The 18,633-nt window shown below is 46.5% G+C and overlaps 1 protein-coding gene across 1 annotated transcript; it reads right to left on the reverse strand.

The window, feature by feature from the left end:
- Positions 1–4,865: 4,865 nt before the first annotated feature.
- Positions 4,866–17,088, reverse strand: ATP5F1B (ATP synthase F1 subunit beta). Its single transcript, XM_082244351.1, has 10 exons — positions 16,912–17,088; positions 15,045–15,227; positions 14,647–14,821; positions 14,212–14,333; positions 13,483–13,667; positions 11,887–12,045; positions 11,674–11,796; positions 11,152–11,364; positions 10,830–11,031; positions 4,866–5,096 (listed from the first exon to the last, which is right to left on the reverse strand). Exons 1-10 carry the CDS (start codon positions 17,018–17,020, stop codon positions 4,999–5,001), a joined length of 1,569 nt encoding a protein of 522 aa, XP_082100477.1. The 5' UTR covers positions 17,021–17,088; the 3' UTR covers positions 4,866–4,998.
- Positions 17,089–18,633: the final 1,545 nt, after the last annotated feature.

Raw genomic sequence — 18,633 nt, forward strand, 5'->3', positions numbered from 1 at the left:
GACGTAAGAGAAAAGAGAACCTAACAGAAATCTCTGCAAGAAAATTGTGTAGTATACCCACCATTAACCGCCCAAACATCCAAACCCACTTCTTAATGGCGGGTATACATGACAAAATTCCATGTATACCTAATGGTATTTTAACTGTAGGGGTGAAATCACCTACCACAGCGCTGCCATCAGAGGTATCCATATTTGCTGAGCGCAAACGCTGTTTGTGTCAGAATATATAAAATCAGTGTGGCAGCCGATGACTGTACCTGCAAGGCAAACTGGTTAACAATAAAATGAAAAACAAAGTACAGTAAAAGTATAGTTGGAAGAGTAGAAGAACAGAAAAATAACTCAAAACGACAACTGTTTTTGGCTTATTTTATATTTTTTTTGTAACTTTCTAAATTTTTTCTTCTTTACACTTTTTTTTTCTTCAACTTGATCTTTCCAGGTTAGGGTCTCTCAAAATGTCGATAGCCATCGAACATCTTTCGAGACCCTGTGTTAGTGTGCCCTACACTGTCGTGCTGTACCCTACACTAAAACTCCACTAGTGTGTGGAAGCGACGGAAACAGTCCCCGATGCAGAGACCAGGTTGGTCAGGATATTCGGGACAGTAAAAAAACGGGTGTCACGCCTAAATCCGTGCCTGCTACAGACACGACATCTTCTTTGGGGGTTTCTTCTGGTAGGGGTGGAGGACTTGTGGAAAGTGCCTCTCATGCAGCCGGCTCACTGCATCTGGAAGGGGAAGTTGGGCAGGAGCACCGGCTGGCTACAGGTAGGCTCCGATCTCTTCCTAGAATCATCGGAAGGATCCAGTTCAGCATAACCAATTGGAATAAACAAACTTGTACGAGAGACTGGCATTACGGGCAACTAAGTACGGCGCCAAAAGCTGGTCGTTGAGGTCCACCCCTCCCATATTAAGGTTATATTCGTGGATACAGAGGGGCTTCTCCAAAATTCCAGTTGCCATAGTAATTTGGACTGTCATGTCTGCGTGAAGGGAGGACAGAACGAAAACATTCCGTATATCCCTCCACTTTATCTGCAAGTGAATTTGTCCGTTTACAAGCAGGCTCTCTCCCCCCGACTTAAGATGGGAATCTACAAGCCATTGAGGGAAGCCCCGGTGATTAGGTCGCACGGTGCAACATGCACCAATTTGAAATTCGAGCAGGTGACTAAATAGTGGCACGCTTGAATAAAAATTGTCCACGTACAAATGGTACCCCTTTCCGAATAAGGGTGACACCAAGTCCCAAACCATCTTGCCACTGCTCCATATGTAGTCTGGGCAGTTGGGGGTCTCTACAGTGCTATCTGTTCCCTCGTAAACCGGAAACTAACTGTATAGCCTGTGGCCCTGTCACAGGGCTTATACAGCTTGACCTCGTATCTAGCACGCTTGCTGGGGAGATACTGTTTCATAGCAAGGCGGCCAGTAAACTTAATCAGGGACTCATCAACGCAGACAACTTGTTGGGGGGTAAACAAGGCTGCAAACTGCTGATTGAAGTGGTCTACAAGGGGCAGAATTTTGTGGAGCCAGTTATTCAGGGTCTCCCCAAGGACGACAGATTTCAGTCGTTGAAATGCATAGACTGCTCATATCTCACCCTGGACATGGAAGCAGAGTACACGCGCATATGGTGAATTAGGCTAGTGGACCAATATAACCGCAATTCACCCTTTTTGGTTATACCCATGTTGAGGGAAAGGTCCAGAAAAGTCTTAATTCGGCTGGAAACCTATAATGGTTTGCGAGTTTGTCTGGCAAGGGGCGAATTTGGGTTGGCGGCAATGAATAGACCAGTGTATAAATTGGATTGGTCCACAATAGATCCATGAAAAACAGCTCGTAAAAATTCAGGGGAGTAAAATTGGCTTTCCATGTGGATTCCAGGTTGGGCAGTGAATTGGGGGGGGGGGGGGGGGGTGGAAGTACAGGCGCTGTAGTATCAGTGGGCTGCCAATTGGGATATGCCAGCACATCAGGGAGGACACTATGGGCTCTACGGGCCTGTCTTCAAATACGCAGTGGCTGCGGGCTACTACTTGTGCTAGCCACCGCACCAGCTTCAACTGCACTTATGGGAGTCGCCAAGTCACCAAGTAAATCAGCAGTGCTGGTTGTTCTAGGTCCAGGGTGTAATAGGCCGCTGGTGCTCGCCAGAAGGCCGAGTGGCACTAGTACCGACACTCTGCTCCATACGAGCACCCTGCGATTCCTGAACCTCAGCAAACACCAGAATGGGGTCGGGTACGCCTGGTTCTAACAGGGACCCATCCGTCAGAGCTGTCAGGGAGCCACTGCTCTCTTCAGGTTCGTATACTGAAACTGTTTCTGCCAGTGAGGCTTCCCCATCACTCATCTGACATGGTCAGTATACTGTAGGCCTCTTCACTAGTGTACCTCAGTTTGGTAATTTTAGGAACTAAATTTACAGGTACACTAGTGTGACTCAGGTAAAAAAAAGCACCTGGTTGTTAAGACTATTTGGTCGCTACAAAAAACTACTAATGCTAGCAGGGATCAGGCCTGACTCTTCTAACACAGCGGTTTTGTGCGTTTTTGGAAGTGACAGTAATCTATTGATTACTGCACTTGCCTGGGTAGGGTGGGCGGAGGGGCTAAATGCAGGTGCTGGCAGGAATCCGTGCTGATCGTGCAAACACCACGTTTTGGGAACCCTAAACAATTGGGGATGCTAGTATGGTTCTGATCATTTTAATAGTAGATTTTTTTTAAGTGTGACGGAACAAATAAAATCCAGAAAAATGCATTTAAAAAAAAAAGGTATAAATTTATATGCATTTTAATGAGTAGAAAAAAGTATTTCACCCCTTCATAAAACATGATTTAGTACTTGGTGGCAAAACGCTTGTTGGCAATCAGAGGTCAGACGTTTCTTGTAGTTGGCAACCAGGGTGGCACACTCCGGAGGAATTTGTCCCACTCCACTTTGCAGATTCTCTCCAAGTCATTACGGTTTCGAGGTAACAAACCTTCAGCTCCCTCCACATATTTTCAATGGGATTAAGGTCTGGGGACTGGCTAGGCCAGCCCTGGGACGTAATGTGCTACTACGTTGTTGCCTTAGCCGTGTGTTTTGGGCCATTGTTTTGCTGGAATACCCATTTTCAAAGTACTGGCTGAGGGAAGAAGGTCCTCACCGAAGATTTGATGGAACATTATCCTGTCCCTTTGATGCGGTGAAGTTGTCCTGTCCCCTTAGCACCCCAAAGCATAATGTCTCCACTTCAACATTGACTGTGGGGATGGTGCTCTTGGGGTCAAAGGCAGCATTCCTCCTCCAAACACAGCAAGATGAGTTGATGGACCTCCATTATGATCTTATCTGAACACACTTTTAGCCAGTTCTCTTATTCAGATGTTCATTAGCAAGTCTTTGGACAGCTCTTTGGTCTTAGCAAAAGGGGAGAGATTGGAATCAGTTTTATTGCTTCTGTGGACAGATGTCTTTTATACAGGTAAAAAGATTAGGAGCACTCCTAATCTCAGATCATTACCTGTATAGAAGACACCTAGGAGCCAGATATTTTGCTGAATCAATTTAGGACTTTTGAAATGCCTTTTCTGGATATTTGTTATTCTGTCTCACTGTTAAAAATAGACCTACCATTAAACTATATACTGATCATTTTTGTTAGTAAATAGGAATGTATATCATACAGTGAAGGGGAAAAAGTATTTGATCCCCTGCTGATTTTGTTTGCTAACAGCACAAGGATTAAAATAGTAGATGTTGATAAAAGGGAACTTCATTCTCTCAAAGTATAAACTAAAGGCAAACCTTTTTTTAGTTTTGATAGAGTGGAGAGGGATTAGAACACTTGTCAGTTTTTATTGCAGCCTGTGCCCCACCCTCTATTTGTCCTGTTTATCATTGAAAGTGGAAGTAAAAATCCCTCATTGAAAGTGGAAGTAAAAAAGTCCCACATTTTGGGTTGTTCCTAGAAAAGAGGGCAAATCTTTCAATAGGGACACTGGTTCTGGTGACCCGGAGATCCCTGCAAATTAAAGGAATTGTGGGGGATTTCCTCTCCCTTCCTGTTTGGCTATGGGACAGGAAGGGAAGGCAAATATCTGCAATGGGACGACGAAGTTAATCTGACAAGGGTTATAACCTTTACTTGCTCTATCCAAGATGAATACAATTTTTGCCCGTAGTACTACTTTGTGTACAGCAGTTAGACAAATCTACCTGCACAGCAGACAAACTTCTGAACACTGCTTGTCCTAACAAAGTATTAATGTACAAAGCCTAGCTTCTAAATCTTTTTGAAGGGAATCTTGTCTTGAGCCTACTGGGACAGAATGATATGGTTCAGAAATGCTTGCAGACAGTCATGGGGCCTTATTTAATTTCTTAAAATCCTACCTGGATGTTTGAGAAGTACAAACATCTTTTCAGGACATTTCCAGTCTCCATAAAAAAAGACTTTGAAAAGTTCTGAAGGAGAGATTGGGTAGTAGTTACAGGTTGGGCCTCAAGTTTTAGAATGGTATACATCACAAAGAGCAAATCATGTTTGGGAGTGATGACAGAAGATTGACCCATCAGAAAGAGGTTTGGCTGATGCTGAGGGTTTCCAGTCTGTCCAGTCTTGGGGGCCCCCCCAAGTTTACATACGAGTTTCCTCCATCTACCCCCCCCCCCCCTTCAGTCAATAGCTCCCATGGTCTCATCTCACTACCTATGCTAGTTTTACCATTGCCCCCATTCATGCAGAGATTTTTTGGGACATACCCCAAAAGCTTGTCCTGAAAATTTGACTGTTCGTGCAAACAAAAAAACACGCATTCTGCACTTTTATAAACAAAGTGTGTCACCAACACATCTGGTCTTTTTACAGAGATGTTTTATTGGAAACTTTAAATACATTTTGCCAACATGATCCAGTACAGACACGGGCATAAAGAATTACGCAGGATGGTGGTGTGGATGAGTGCTTTATAGTAAAATGCAAGTCTTTTAAGAGTGCTCTTCTGCAAGTTTGTCAGCCTTTGCTACTGCTTCTTCAATAGGGCCAACCATGTAAAAAGCCTGTTCTGGGAGATGATCATATTCTCCTGTCAAAAAGATAAGATTTTTAGTAAAAGTGCAAAAACCCCCCCACACAACTTCTGATCTGAGCAAGATATAAATTATGTACAGTTCTGTTCAAAATAGGTGGGAGGGGAAGAGCTACAGTAAACTCACAGGGGCACCCAGTAGGCCACGATCCGCAGCCTAAATTTGAGGGCGCCCTGCCACGAAGTCCGGAGCCGACTGCCCAGACGGAGGTTAGCTCCAGCCACCCTCACTGGGCCTCCCAAAATAGTGTCCGGCCAGTAGGCCACAACCTAAATTGTCAGCCAGGTCCAGCGCAGATCTATGGATGTGAATCCCATATGCTCCCCCCCAGCACAAAAACAGCCGTGAGCCCTTAGGAACCCCCCCCCAGCCAAGGTCACTTACCCCCAGTGTGCACCCCGAAAAAAGTCAACGGCAGCCCCAAAGAACTCCCCCTTCAGAGCTCATGGCAAATGCCAGCTCAATGTGTAAGGAAAACCCATGGTGACCCTAAAGGGGCGCACAATTACTTACCATTGGAACACGGTGGGCACAGCTCCGGACTGATCACCCCGCCACCAAGATGGAGGTTACTGTCGGCCAGGAGAAACGCTGCGACCAGGCCATATGCCTCCACGCGAGACATTTAACTCGCAGGCCAGTCCCCAATCAAGTGGGGCTAGGTCACGGCCGACCTGGGGAGGCCTTAAGGATCTAGAATATCCAATCCATCGCCCAGTCCAGCAGTTGATTGCAGTTCTCACAAGAACAGAACAAAAACACCCCACACACCCTCAAGAGGCTGTACCCTCTGCAACAGCGGACTGCAAAACTTTGCAGCCAAAAGCAGCATCCGTAGATGCAAGGACATACGCCTTGTAACACTTAGTCAAAATGTGCACAGAGGACCAGGTGGCCGCCTTGCAAACCTGGACCACTAACGCCTGAAGACAGAAGGCCCAGGAAGCACTAAGCGCCCTCGTAGAATGCACCTTAACAGGGAAAGGAGGAACCTGACCCTTAATGGAATAAGGCCTGCACCACCGTCTGCCTATTCTATCTGGAAATGGTTGCAGCAGATACTGCCTGCCTCTTACGAGAATCATCCGTAAAGACAAAGAATCGGATTTGTGAATCCACTCAGTCACCGTCCGATAAACCCTGATGGCTCAAACCACATCCTGGGAGTGGAAGGCAATCTTTTGGATGTTTGGGCTTGGGACACAGCAAAGGCAACACAATGTCCTTATTTAAGTGGAAGCCCGGCATGACCTTAGGAAGGAACAACTGACAGGGACAGAACCACCAGGTAAGGCAACCACTAGGACAACACAGCCAGTTCTGAAACCCTGCGTGCAGAATAGCCACCGAGAAGGCAACCTTCTGGGATCGATTTAGAGGAATCTCCTGAACATTTTCAAATGGCGGTTTTTGAAGAACCGACAGCACCAGATTAAGATCCCACTGGAGGCAACGGGGACCTTAATGTTAATGAAGGAGCCCTATGGCAAACCCCCTGCACAAAGGTGTGCACCAAGGAATATGTGGCTAACGGGTGTTGGGGAAAAAATTGCCAAGGTTGAAATCTGGCCTTTGGTGCCCAGGGCCAAATGCTTATCTACACCACTTTGTAGAAACTCCAGCAGACATGATACCGAAAAGAAACGTGGTGAAACCCTCCAAGACTCACACCAAAGTATTGTACGCCTTCCAAACTGGATGATAAATCTTCAGAAGTAGATTTTCTAGCTCTGAAGGATAGAGGGTTGTCAGATTCGGCGATTCCCATTCTGTCAAGTACTTGGCTTTCAATAGCCAGGCCCTTAAAGCCAGCAACTAAAGCAGGATGGAAGATCAGCCCTTGAGACAAAGATTTGAGAGGGAGCTGCCAAGGAGCATTGCCGACCAGTCTAACCAACCCTGCTTACTAGGACCATTGAGGCCAGTCCGGGGCCACCAGGATGACTGGAATCCCCTCTGCCTTGATTCTGCGCAGAAGTTGTAACGGAGGAAAGGCATACACAAGACCAGTGATGGCAAACCTTGGCACCCCAGATGTTTTGGAACTACATTTCCCATGATGCTCAGCTACACCGCAGAGTGCATGAGCATCATGGGAAATGTAGTTTTAAAACATCTGAGGTGCCAAGTTTTGCCATCACTGCAATAGACGATACTTGCCAAATGGGCCACCAGAGGGTTCGCCAAAAGGATCTCAAGACCTTGACACAAACCTCTGAACCTTCCGGTTGAGGCGAGAATCAAGAAGGTCCAAATCGTGAGTCCCCCCACTGGAGACAGTTGAAACACCTCCGGGTGAAGAGACTAATCCCCTGGACTCAGGGCCTGCAGACTGAGGTAGTCTGCCTGATAATTTTCCACCCCTGGGATGTGCACAGCAGAGAGGGCTGGAACATATGGTTCTGCCCACCTTAGAATGCCGGCCACTTTTGTGGTCCCTTGATTGACATGCCACAGCAGTGTCATTGTCCGACTGAATCCTTACCAGGCATCCTTGTAGATGATCAGTCCACTGGGACAGGCAAAGCCTGATCGCCCGAATTTCCAGGATGTTGATCAGCAGATTGCACCCTTCCCGAGTCCAAACACCCTGGGCCGATTTCATGCCTAAAAAGTTCCTCCCCACCCAGACAAGCTAGAGTCTGGAGATCACCGCCAAGCACAGCAGAAGAAAAGGATTTCCCCTGGCGAAGTGCCGAGCCACCACAGCAAGGTACACCCTGCACTCCGGTTCAAGCGGATCAGATTGTCAGGGGGACTGAGAATTCTTGTCCCATTTGGCCAGAAACTCCCTTCGCAGGAAGTCTGGTGTGAAACTGAGCAAACGGCACCACCTCAAAAAGGTGGAAACCATCAACCCCAGCACTTGCATGCAAGTCCTGAGAGATGACTGGCAGTTGGACAACAGGAGCAGAATCGCATCAGATGGAGTCAGAGTGGATTTCTGAAAATTCAGCATCTAGCCAAACTCTTGTAAAGTTTGCACAGTGATGTCCAAATCGACCTGTAAGACAGATATCTCTGCTCGCAGGAGGAGATTATCCAGGTACCCCAGTACCGCAATCCTAGCACCGGGGTCAAACACTTGTGAACACCCGAGGAGCTGAAGCAAGACCAAAGGGTAATGCTTTCAAATGGTTAGTGCTCCTCACCCACGGCGAAAACTGATGCTTGACAGATTGGGATATGAAGGTAAAGTATCCTTGATATCAATAGAGGCTAGAAAATCTCCTTGATGGGAAGCCACTACAGTGCGAATGGACTCCATTCTGAATTTCTAAACCTGCACAAAGCTGTTCAGGGCCTTGAGGTCCAAGACTGGACAGACCCTTGCCCTCCTTCCTGGGGACAGTGAAAAGGTTTGAGTAAAACCCCTGAAAACATTCCAACTCCAGAACTGGTACAATGACCCTTTGTGAGAGCTAATCCAATACTGCCCCGAGAAGGCCCTGCAGCCAATCCAGGGACAGGTTAGAAGGAAAGAACCTTGCCAGGGGCAAGGACCAAAACTCCATCTTGTAACCGGACCAATTTGTGGACCATTTTGCCTTGAAAGAAAGATGTCCACGGGTCCAGAAAGAAACGCACCCCCCTCCCCCCACGTAGTGAGGGTGCCCCTTTCAGGCAGAGGACTTGTCTGTGGGGCCAGAGGAACCCGCTTTTGACTTCTCAACCCATGGTCTCTTGAACCTCCCGAGAAGGCACAGGAGGGTTTTGATCCCTTAGCCTGCACCCCCAATGGGCCGCTTGTGGGCTGAGAAGACCGAACCAGGTTTGCGGCAAGGCCCTCTGCTTTTAGTGACCTGCGGAAGTAGGGTGCTTTTACCTCCCGTGTGACCTTTTGTGATCTTAAACATCAAAACGCTGACCAGGCAATCCCCCACAAAAGGGAAGTTCTGTCAGCACCTTTTTGGAAGCCTGGTCCGCAGACAAGCATTTCAGCCAAATCATGCAGCGAAGGGTCACTGCGGTCACAAATGCCTTGCAGGCCAACGGGGCTGCATCACCAATATACTGTAATCCCTATATCAGTTGGTCCGCCAATTCCACCAGCTCAGGGGGTGTTGACCCCCCTTCCAAATCCTGGCGCAGAATTTTTTCCCCATTCCATTAAGGTCTGAGAGACCAAGGTAATGGCGATTACCGGCCTCAAAATTGAGCCTGCCACAGTGAAAAGATGACGGGCCAGAGACTCAGTCTTCCTGTCTACAGGGTCTTTAAAGGACGGAGCATCCTCCACCAGTAGCAACGTGACACGTCCTCCACTGGTATGAGAGTTTACTGATTTAGCCTGGAAACTGCACAATCCCACCACCGGTGGGACTGTCAGTTTCTTTAAAAGGGACTCCTCTCATAGGGATAACTCCTAGCGAAAAACTAGGAATTCCCAACCATGTGTTTCGGGGAACCCCACTGACTAGTGACAATCTAGTGAAAATAGGTAGGAAAGGAGGAACACCTTAGTCAACTTGGAAGGTCTGCGGGTACCAAATTCGACTGGCGCAGCATTAGCCGTGTCCTCCATTTTTAAAGTTTCCCGCACTGATACAATCAGTGCTGCACAAGCACCTTTTCTTGAGTAGATGTAGTGGAAGAGGATTTATCCTCGCTGTCTGAGCACTAAGTGGACACAAACCCTGTGGTGTGGCTCACGTCCACGGTGGCCAAATCAGCCTCAGGATCTGAGAACGCAGAGGGAGCTTTTTACCATGTCTACTGAAGGGTCAAATCCACTTTAGACACCAGTGATTGCAGGACCACCGGCGATTCAGAGAGTGTCAAATCCTTAGTGGTCAGGTGGTGATACTTGCCCTGGGGGCTCCATAGAAACCTTTGGACCACCAGTAGGGTTTGCAAAAAAACCCACAGCTGTACCGATGGCACTACAGGTCCCAGAGCATCAGGCCGTGCTTCTATAGCAGGGGGAGAAAGTACATACAGCCCCAGGGACTCTCCACAATTGCTTTTGCAGGGAGAGAGAGAGAAGCATCAAACTGCTGTAAAAGGCTGTACCGCAAAAAGGAGCCGCTGCGACACGCTCCCAACACCCCCCCCCCCCCCCCCGAAATTTCCTAGAGAGGACAGTACTCACCACACCTTAACGAACAGGGCAAATCCCCCTCCCCCATCCTGGAGTGGAGGTGCTGCAGGGGCCAAAGGTACGCCGAGACTCAGGTCGCGGCCCGGTCGTGTGCATCCTCACGAGACGTTTCAGGCGCCGGCCAGCGCGCATCCTGTGGAGCTATGTCACGGCTGACGAGCGCGGTACTGGGGGACCGTAAGGATCTACAATATCTAGTGCATCACCCTGTCCAGGAGTTGATTGTAAAAGAAAAAAAAAAAAAAAAAAAAAAAAAAAAGCTAGGACCAAAGATCCCAGCAAGAAGCTAGGTCCTTAACCTTTTAAGCAAAAAAAAATAATTGAGCTCCTATAGCAGGAAGTGGGAGTATAACCCCGGGACTACCCTAGGGGCATAGTTGAGCTTTGTTAACGCTTTCCGCCTATCGTCCTACTCATATGAAGAAGAGCACCATAACCAAACGGTCAATGAAGATATGAAGCTGTGCCCGTCATGAACAAAGAAATACTGATTTTAACTTGCAACTGTAACGATCGTGCACCTCTAGTGCAAAATAAACCTTTTACTTTCCACTTGCCTGCAAGTTTTGACTGTACCAAAAATTTAATTTCAAAAGTCCTACTCAATGCTACTTAGAATAGAAAATACCTTGCAGGATTTGCTTGAAACCCTTGATTGTTTCCTTCAGCGGAACCAGTTTACCAAGATGTCCTGTGAAGACTTCAGCAACCTGGAAAGGCTGAGACAGGAAACGCTGAATCTTACGGGCTCTGGCCACAGTCAGTTTGTCTTCTTCTGATAATTCATCCATACCCAAGATGGCAATGATATCTTGCAAAGACTTGTAGTCCTACAAGAAAAAAAAAAGTGAACACAGCATTTTTCAAACAAGGGGAAAATAAAAAAAAAAAAAAAAAAAAAAAAAAAACACCCTACACTAACCACCTCTTCCTCCACTATAACCACTTACCTGCAGGATCTTCTGTACTCCACGTGCAACATCATAATGCTCGTGTCCAACAATATTGGGGTCCATAATACGAGAAGTGGAATCCAAGGGATCCACTGCTGGATAGATTCCAAGCTCAGCAATAGCACGTGACAGTACAGTTGTGGCATCCAAGTGAGCAAAGGTGGTAGCTGGAGCAGGATCAGTCAAGTCATCAGCAGGCACATAGATAGCCTAGAAAAGGAAATTAAGTAGTAAGAGGAAGACCAAGCTTTTTTTTTTTATATTAAGGGACACACTATTCTGCCCATATCAGAATAAAGAAGTGGCTTCAGCAAGCTCAGAAGAACGAAAGTCTTAAATCAATCATCACAACAGGCAATAATCATACTTCTATAGTGAAGAAATCATAGGTAAACTTGACTGGTTACTATGTGCAACCTACTTTTGTTAAAATGTGTAAACTAGCACCACAGGAGGCTTAATTTAGGGGATGAATACAAGGGTGGTCTGATTAGCTCCATTTTTTCAAATAACACAAACCTGCACAGAGGTAATAGATCCTTTCTTTGTGGTTGTGATTCTTTCCTGCATGGTACCCATATCAGTAGCCAAGGTTGGTTGGTAACCGACGGCAGAGGGAATACGACCCAGCAAGGCAGATACCTGCAACAAGTTTGAAGTCAGGGTTATACAAGTTTAGAATTCAAGTGTATATTACAAGGAAGAATGTGTAGAGATATTCTTATACATCACCTCTGAGCCAGCCTGAGTAAACCTGAAAATGTTGTCAATGAAAAGTAGCACATCTTGTCCCTCTTGATCTCTGAAATATTCAGCAACAGTAAGTCCAGTCAAGGCTACACGAGCTCTAGCACCTGGTGGTTCATTCATCTGTCCATATACCAGGGCTACCTGAAGAGAATAAAAAAAAAAATGAAATATTCAACAGATCATCAATGTACATCCACTAAGCACACACTGAACGTTTGCACAATGAGGCCTCATGCACAAATGACCTTTTAAAAACTCCTAGAAGCAAGCATTAAAAACAAAGGAAAAAGGTCTGATGCTTGTAAAAGTGGCCAACGCTTTTACATGCATCAAGCACTTGGGCCTTAATTTGCTGCCGTTACATGACACTGGCGGAGGGTATTTTCCTTGCATCTAAACTCTGATATGATTAGGTCTACGTGTGCATGACATAAGCCGACATCCAGGGGTAGTTGAGGCAGGAAACAGACGAGCATCTGCAAAAAACAAGCTTTGCCGTACATTGAATTATGAAAGTTGTCTGGTATTACAACATGCAAGTTTGTGTACCAGGACACTTTAAAAAGACTATGCGTTCCTTATGAACGTTACTGAGGGGGGAAAAAAAAAAAAAGGCAAGTCCCACTTACACCTCTAACATACTTAAAGGATTCTTCCAACACCCCCCCCCCCCCCAAACTAGGTGCCCGCTACCACTTCTGCTCACCTAGGAGCAGATCACATGTCCGAGGAGGCTGCGGGTCCATTTACACAGCATGACTTGCGCATGTGCAGTAGGAAGCCTGCTATATATCTGCAAACAGCTGGCTTCCCACTCCCAAGATGACAGCACCAGGGACAAACACCAGCAAAGAGCCTGTGTGATAACAGTGCTGGATCCCTGGACTGTAAGTGATTAGTTGACTATAAATACTGTAGATGACTTAAATTTTTTCCCAGATTGAAGATCCTCCAAATCTTGATTACATGCATAGGATTAGGAAACGCCAGACCTCAAGGTATAGGCAGAGCCTGGCTTACCATCCTACCTTCCCAACAAAACCATATACCAATTGGCATATGGGGGGGGGGGGGGGGATCCTGATTAGACTACATTTACACCTGCGTATTGGTTGGCCCAATCACTTGCAGGTAATTGCTGCATAGAGATTACATGTGAGCAGCCACAATTAATTGTGGAAGCAGGAGACCACCAACTGCATTCAATGGAACTGCCTTCCACAGCCAACCATTAGGACCCCTCTGCTGGCCTTCTCACATCTACACCTTAGTCTTACACCACTAATACAGAAAATAAGGTATCCTGCACATATGCAGACAAGGAGAGGACAACCTTAGTGTGCTGCTGCACCTTACTATGTGAATAAGCTTTCTTCACATTGGCACAAGTCGTAAAAACAGTTTTGCTAGCACTACATATGTTTCCAGGACGTATTTAGTAGTTTGTCTGAAGTTCAGTGCTAAGACAGCCAATGTCATACTGAAGGACCTTAAAAGCAGAACCTATGCAATGGTTTAAGAGTACTTGGGGAAACGAGGACAACCCAAGAAAAAAAAAAAAAAAAACCCACAACGTACCTTAGATGTTGTGTCCTTCAGGTTGATGACACCAGACTCGATCATTTCATGGTACAGATCATTTCCTTCACGGGTGCGTTCTCCCACACCAGCAAACACGGAATATCCACCATGAGCTTTGGCTACGTTGTTGATCAGCTCCATAATCAGTACAGTTTTACCCACACCAGCACCACCAAATAAACCTAAAGTGACCCAAAAACAAGTTAGACATTCCTTACACCGCTGTATGCGCCACAATGTATTTTCTGACAATTTAGTTTCCACATCAGATTCAATCAGTTACTTCAGATGATCTCAGAAGAACGAAAGTCAAGTTAGAATCATCATTACAGGAAACCTTCAAATGCTAATAAATCTTCTATATTACTCTCCATATACAAAAAGGTTTTACAGGGCCATCACATCACTATCTTTTGGAGTCGGTTTAAAAAGGAGGATCTCTGCATACAGGACAATGCAGAGGAATAATCCCTTAAGCTCCACATTGAGTATAACCAACATGCTTTACTGTATATACAGACTGATTTTATTGTTATAGGTTTAGTAACACTTAAACGTGAAGGCCCAATAAACAGCAGAGTTCATGCTATGCTGCTCACTTTGAAGAGTAGGGGGTTTTGGGTTCTAAAATCAAACCTATAAAGCATTCTCTTGGGCTTACTAGGCCTTTAGTGGAGCAGTTAAGAATGTAGATCAAAAGTACAAAGATAAAATGACTAGACATACCGATTTTGCCTCCTTTAGCATATGGAGCCAAGAGGTCTACCACTTTAATGCCAGTAACCAAGATTTCTTGCTCAACACTCATTTCTACAAATTCAGGAGCCTCAGCATGGATAGCAGCAAACCTAATGGGGGGAAAAAAAAAAAAAAAAAAAAAAAAGTTTAGGACAATGCAGTCTAATAAAATGTTGAAAAGGGGGGGGGGGGGGGAGGAAGTATACAATATATATCCATCTACACTTAAAATCCAATCTTCTGAAAACAATTCCCGTTAGTAACTTCATTGAATGACATTGGAGAATGCCATTCCTTTTTATAGGTCATAGAACAGCAGACAAGACATTCAAGATTTTACTAGGCTTTTATAATATTGAATTTAGTTTTGCGGGCTGTTTGAAAAAGTTAATGTTGAGAAAAATAAAACCACATAGGACTCACTGTTTTGTTGTAATAGGGCCTCTTTCATCAATGGGTTCACCAATGACATTCATAATTCTTCCAAGGGTCTCAGGCCCCACAGGAATTCTAATTGGTGTGCCAGCGTCGAGAACCCTTTGCCCTCTGACTAAACCTTCAGTACCATCCATAGCAATGGTACGGACAGTGTTCTCACCTGAAGGCAGAATATAAAGCACTAGGTAAGACTCAAGGTCAGAAAAGGGCTAGGATGTTAATATATACATACATTCCTCTCAGATCAGTAAGTTACTTCACAAGACTCAGAAGAACGAAAGTCATAAAAGTTTGCATCAAAGAAGGAATTCGATATTTTGATGAAAATTTCTTTATATGCTGCAGCCAACATCAAGCACAAGACAAAAACACTGTATAATTACCCAAGTGTTGAGCCACTTCCAGAACCAGCCTGGTGTCCCTGCCCTGGACCTCCAACGCATTTAGAATAGGTGGAAGACCTTCATCAAACTGGACATCAACGACAGCTCCAATGACAGCCACAATGCGGCCTGATGCCTGACCGGGTTTAGCTGCTGGAGAAGTCTGTGCTGCATAGTCTCGCCCTAAAGAGAAAGAAAACCAGATTTTCAAGAAAACCTCAAAAAAAAAAACAAAAAAACACAAGAACAGTTTTAGAGCAACCATTAGAGAGCATTTACAAAATGTTTTTGCACAACATTCATGGTCCATTTACATTATGTGCAGCTGCTCGCATAACGAAGAGAAATGATGAAGGTAACCAATGACACAGAAAGCAATAGTTATCCATGTTTACACCAGAATGTGGGCTTTCACTGCATTACAGAGCAGTGCATTATAGTGCAACAGGCGTGCATATTACTACACCACACTGGATGTGCCTGTAAGTCACTGGGCAATGACAGAAGTGTCACACCGTACACTTCACATAGGGGTCAATAAGGCAGGGCAGCACAGTAGCTAAGGAGTTAGCACTTCTGCCTAGCAGCACTGGGGTTATTGATTTGAATCCCAACTACAGCACTACCAGCTTGGAATTTGCATGCTATCCCTGTGCCCGCATGGGTTTTCTCCCACATGCTAGATTGTTAATTGGCTCCACTTTAAATTGATTCAAGCATAATTGTGAGTTTAGGGACTTGAGATTGTAAGCTCCTAGAGGGCAGGACTGATGTGAATGTACTATATGTAAAAAGCACTGCATAAATGTATGCTGGTATAAAAGTACCTAAAATAAAGTGTAAATAAAGGCAAGTGTATATACAGTTCAGGTGAAAAGTTGTGTAAAAACACTTAGACCCTAAAGTCAAAACCATTTTAGGTTTAGTGGCATGGAGTTGGTAACCTTGTTGCCTGAGTCCTTGCTAGGGAGATATACTCTGTGTCCTGGTGATCAATGTCACTAGGGCTGGAAGCCAGAGACTAGCCCAAAATAAAAGAGGTTAAGGGTATCCACTCACAAATCTATAACATTTATAGATCTGCTTGAAGGGCTTTTTAAAAATATTTTTAGGCCTGACTCACTAGTGCAATTTTTTCACATGCAAAGGGAAATCACATTGTTTTCAATGGTGCCTGTTCACATTAACACGACTGGGAGCGGTGCAATTTTAGATGGTTCTTGCACTATAGTGTAAATCCAGAATCATAGAATATACAATGTAGCACTATATAATCACAATGTAAAGCACATTACCTAACAGTAGTGTGAACCGAATCAGAATGTTCTAGAAAGATTTTTTTTTAGTATATGAATATATTTATTAAACAATAAACCCCACTAAAGTGTAGAATCTAACATGCAGCTATGCAAATGGTGAGGCTACTGGCGGAGATGACAGGACAAAGGTTTCCCAGATTAACCTTCAAGCCTCGTACCCGGAAATCCAGGACAAGTCCCGCACTATAGGAGTAGGCACGGCATGCAGAATGACGCCGGATAGGAAGAATTCCTAGCACATGCCTAGAGGGCAGGCGGCCCGCTGTACGGTGCACAGAGGCGGACTGCACACGTGAAGGCCGCATACAAGGTCAGGGATGAGGTAACGGAGACAGGTCACACACAGGCCCAGCCCACCACATACACGTCCAGCAGGCCGCCACGAACACCCTCCGCTAACCAGTGCAGCGTCCCTCCTAATGCTAAGGCTCGGCGTGTCATTCAGAGAGAGCGGCGTGTCTCAGGCCCAGCCCGCACCATACAGGCCCGGCCCGCCATTCAATGACACGCCTAGGTCACCGTGTAATGCAGCGCCCGGGACTACTTACGGGAGTGCAGAGCCGCGGGAGCGCTTCTTAGCAGGCCCTGTAGAGTACTTGCGGCCGGCTTGAAGGCCTTTAAGGCCCCGGCGGAGCAGCGTCCTACAGCTCCTAACATGGCGGCGTCAGAAGCAGAGAGCAGCAGCAGAGAAGGAGCACCTAGCAGGTCTAGCTCCGGAGGCGGGCACAAGAAGGGAAGCCGACGGCACGTAATGACACGTCACGGGGCGGGCTCCTTCGCGGTTTGACGAAACTGGTGCCACTTTAGTACAGTCTTTATCCTATTGGATAATATAGACGATGTGGGCTGTCTATCTCAATGGGGCGGAATGTGGCGTCAAGTAGGGTGTCAATCACTGGCGGGGCGTGGTTAGAGTGGCGGCGTGACCTGCGCGGTCATGTCCTTCAGTGTCTTTGAGGGAAGTGGCGGAACACATGGAGGAGTGTATAGGTCAATATCAGGGTGTCCGCCGAACTGGTCTCTAACGTGTAATCACTGTCCTGTCAGAAAGCCGTGTGTGCTTTCTGTTCTACCTGCACTGCATTATGGGAAAACAGATGTGTGCTTATGGTGACTGCCTGGTGATATGTCCGTACTTCCAGCATTTACTAGGGCTGCGCATCTTCACTTACCTCACGATTTGATTACGATTATTAAGGCGACGATTCGATTCCGCGATGCATCACGATTACTGCCCACAATGTGCCCAATGCCCCTTTTAGGGAAGGGTCCCCATAGAATCTAAAAGGGGATCTATGGGGACCCTGCTCTAAAGGAGATCTATGGGGACCCTGCTCTAAAGGGTATCTATGGGGACCCTGCTCTAAAGGAGATCTATGGGGAGCCTGGGCCTGCCCTAAAGGGGATCCAGGGAAACTGAGCTCTAAAGGGGGATCTATAGGGACCTGGAATAGATCCCCTTTAGTGCAGGGTAGCCATATATCCCCCTTTAGAGCAGGCCAGCGTCCCCAGAGGCTGATGATGGCAGACACGGGCATCAGGTTAGAAGAGTTACCTAATGCTAGTTGTAGTACCGTAGGCCCTTGTAAGGAGGAATGCTGGGCTCTGTAGTCCCCCTAGTTGTAGTACAGTAGGCCCTGGTAAGGAGGAATGCTGGGCTATGTAGTCCCCCTAGTTGTAGTATAACAGGCCCTGGTAAGGAGGAATGCTGAACTCTGTAGTGCCCCTAGTTGTACTATAGCAGGCCCTGCTAAGGAGGAATGCTGGGCTCTGTAGTCCCCCTAGTTGTAGTACAATAGGCCCTGGTAAGGAGGAATGCTGGGCTCTGTAGTCCCCCCTAGTTGTAGTACAATAGGCCCTGGTAAGGAGGAATGCTGGGCTCTGTAGTGCCCCGACTTACCAGGAAGCAGAGCTGTGGCCAGTTGTGGATGAAGTAGCGGTAGGTGTATGGAGTAGGGCTCGGACAGGTCCCGGGTGATGAGCCTCATGATGTCGGGCATTTGGAGCTCGGACTCGTGGCGGATATCGTGCATGGTATAGGCGGAAACCAGGGCGGGCAGGGCCTCCTCGGCCAGTCCATTGGGGGTGGCAGTCCAAGAGTCGGGGGGCAGTTTGCTCTGCAGGCTCTGCTCTCCTCCTCTCCCACGAGGAGCTCGATGTTCCACAAGCCCGGCCGCCGCCGCTCTCTTCAAGCGCCAGCGCCACCCACCCCTGGAAGTGACGTCATTAGCTAATCGATTTTGCAGTCACCCCGAATCGATGCAGAATTG

Source organism: Pelophylax lessonae, assembly GCF_965119305.1.
Source record: "Pelophylax lessonae genome assembly, chromosome: 2".
Taxonomy (NCBI): Eukaryota; Metazoa; Chordata; class Amphibia; order Anura; family Ranidae; genus Pelophylax; species Pelophylax lessonae.

Excerpts from the sequence above, each read along its gene's own strand:
- ATP5F1B (XM_082244351.1), bottom strand. The coding sequence starts at position 17,020 with ATGTTAGGAGCTGTAGGACGCTGCTCCGCCGGGGCCTTAAAGGCCTTC. Across the intron at positions 14,334-14,646 it reads GGCCCTATTACAACAAAACA|GTTTGCTGCTATCCATGCTG; the intron begins GTGAGTCCTATG and ends TCCCCCCATTAG. Across the intron at positions 11,032-11,151 it reads GAGTACAGAAGATCCTGCAG|GACTACAAGTCTTTGCAAGA; the intron begins GTAAGTGGTTAT and ends TTTTTCTTGTAG.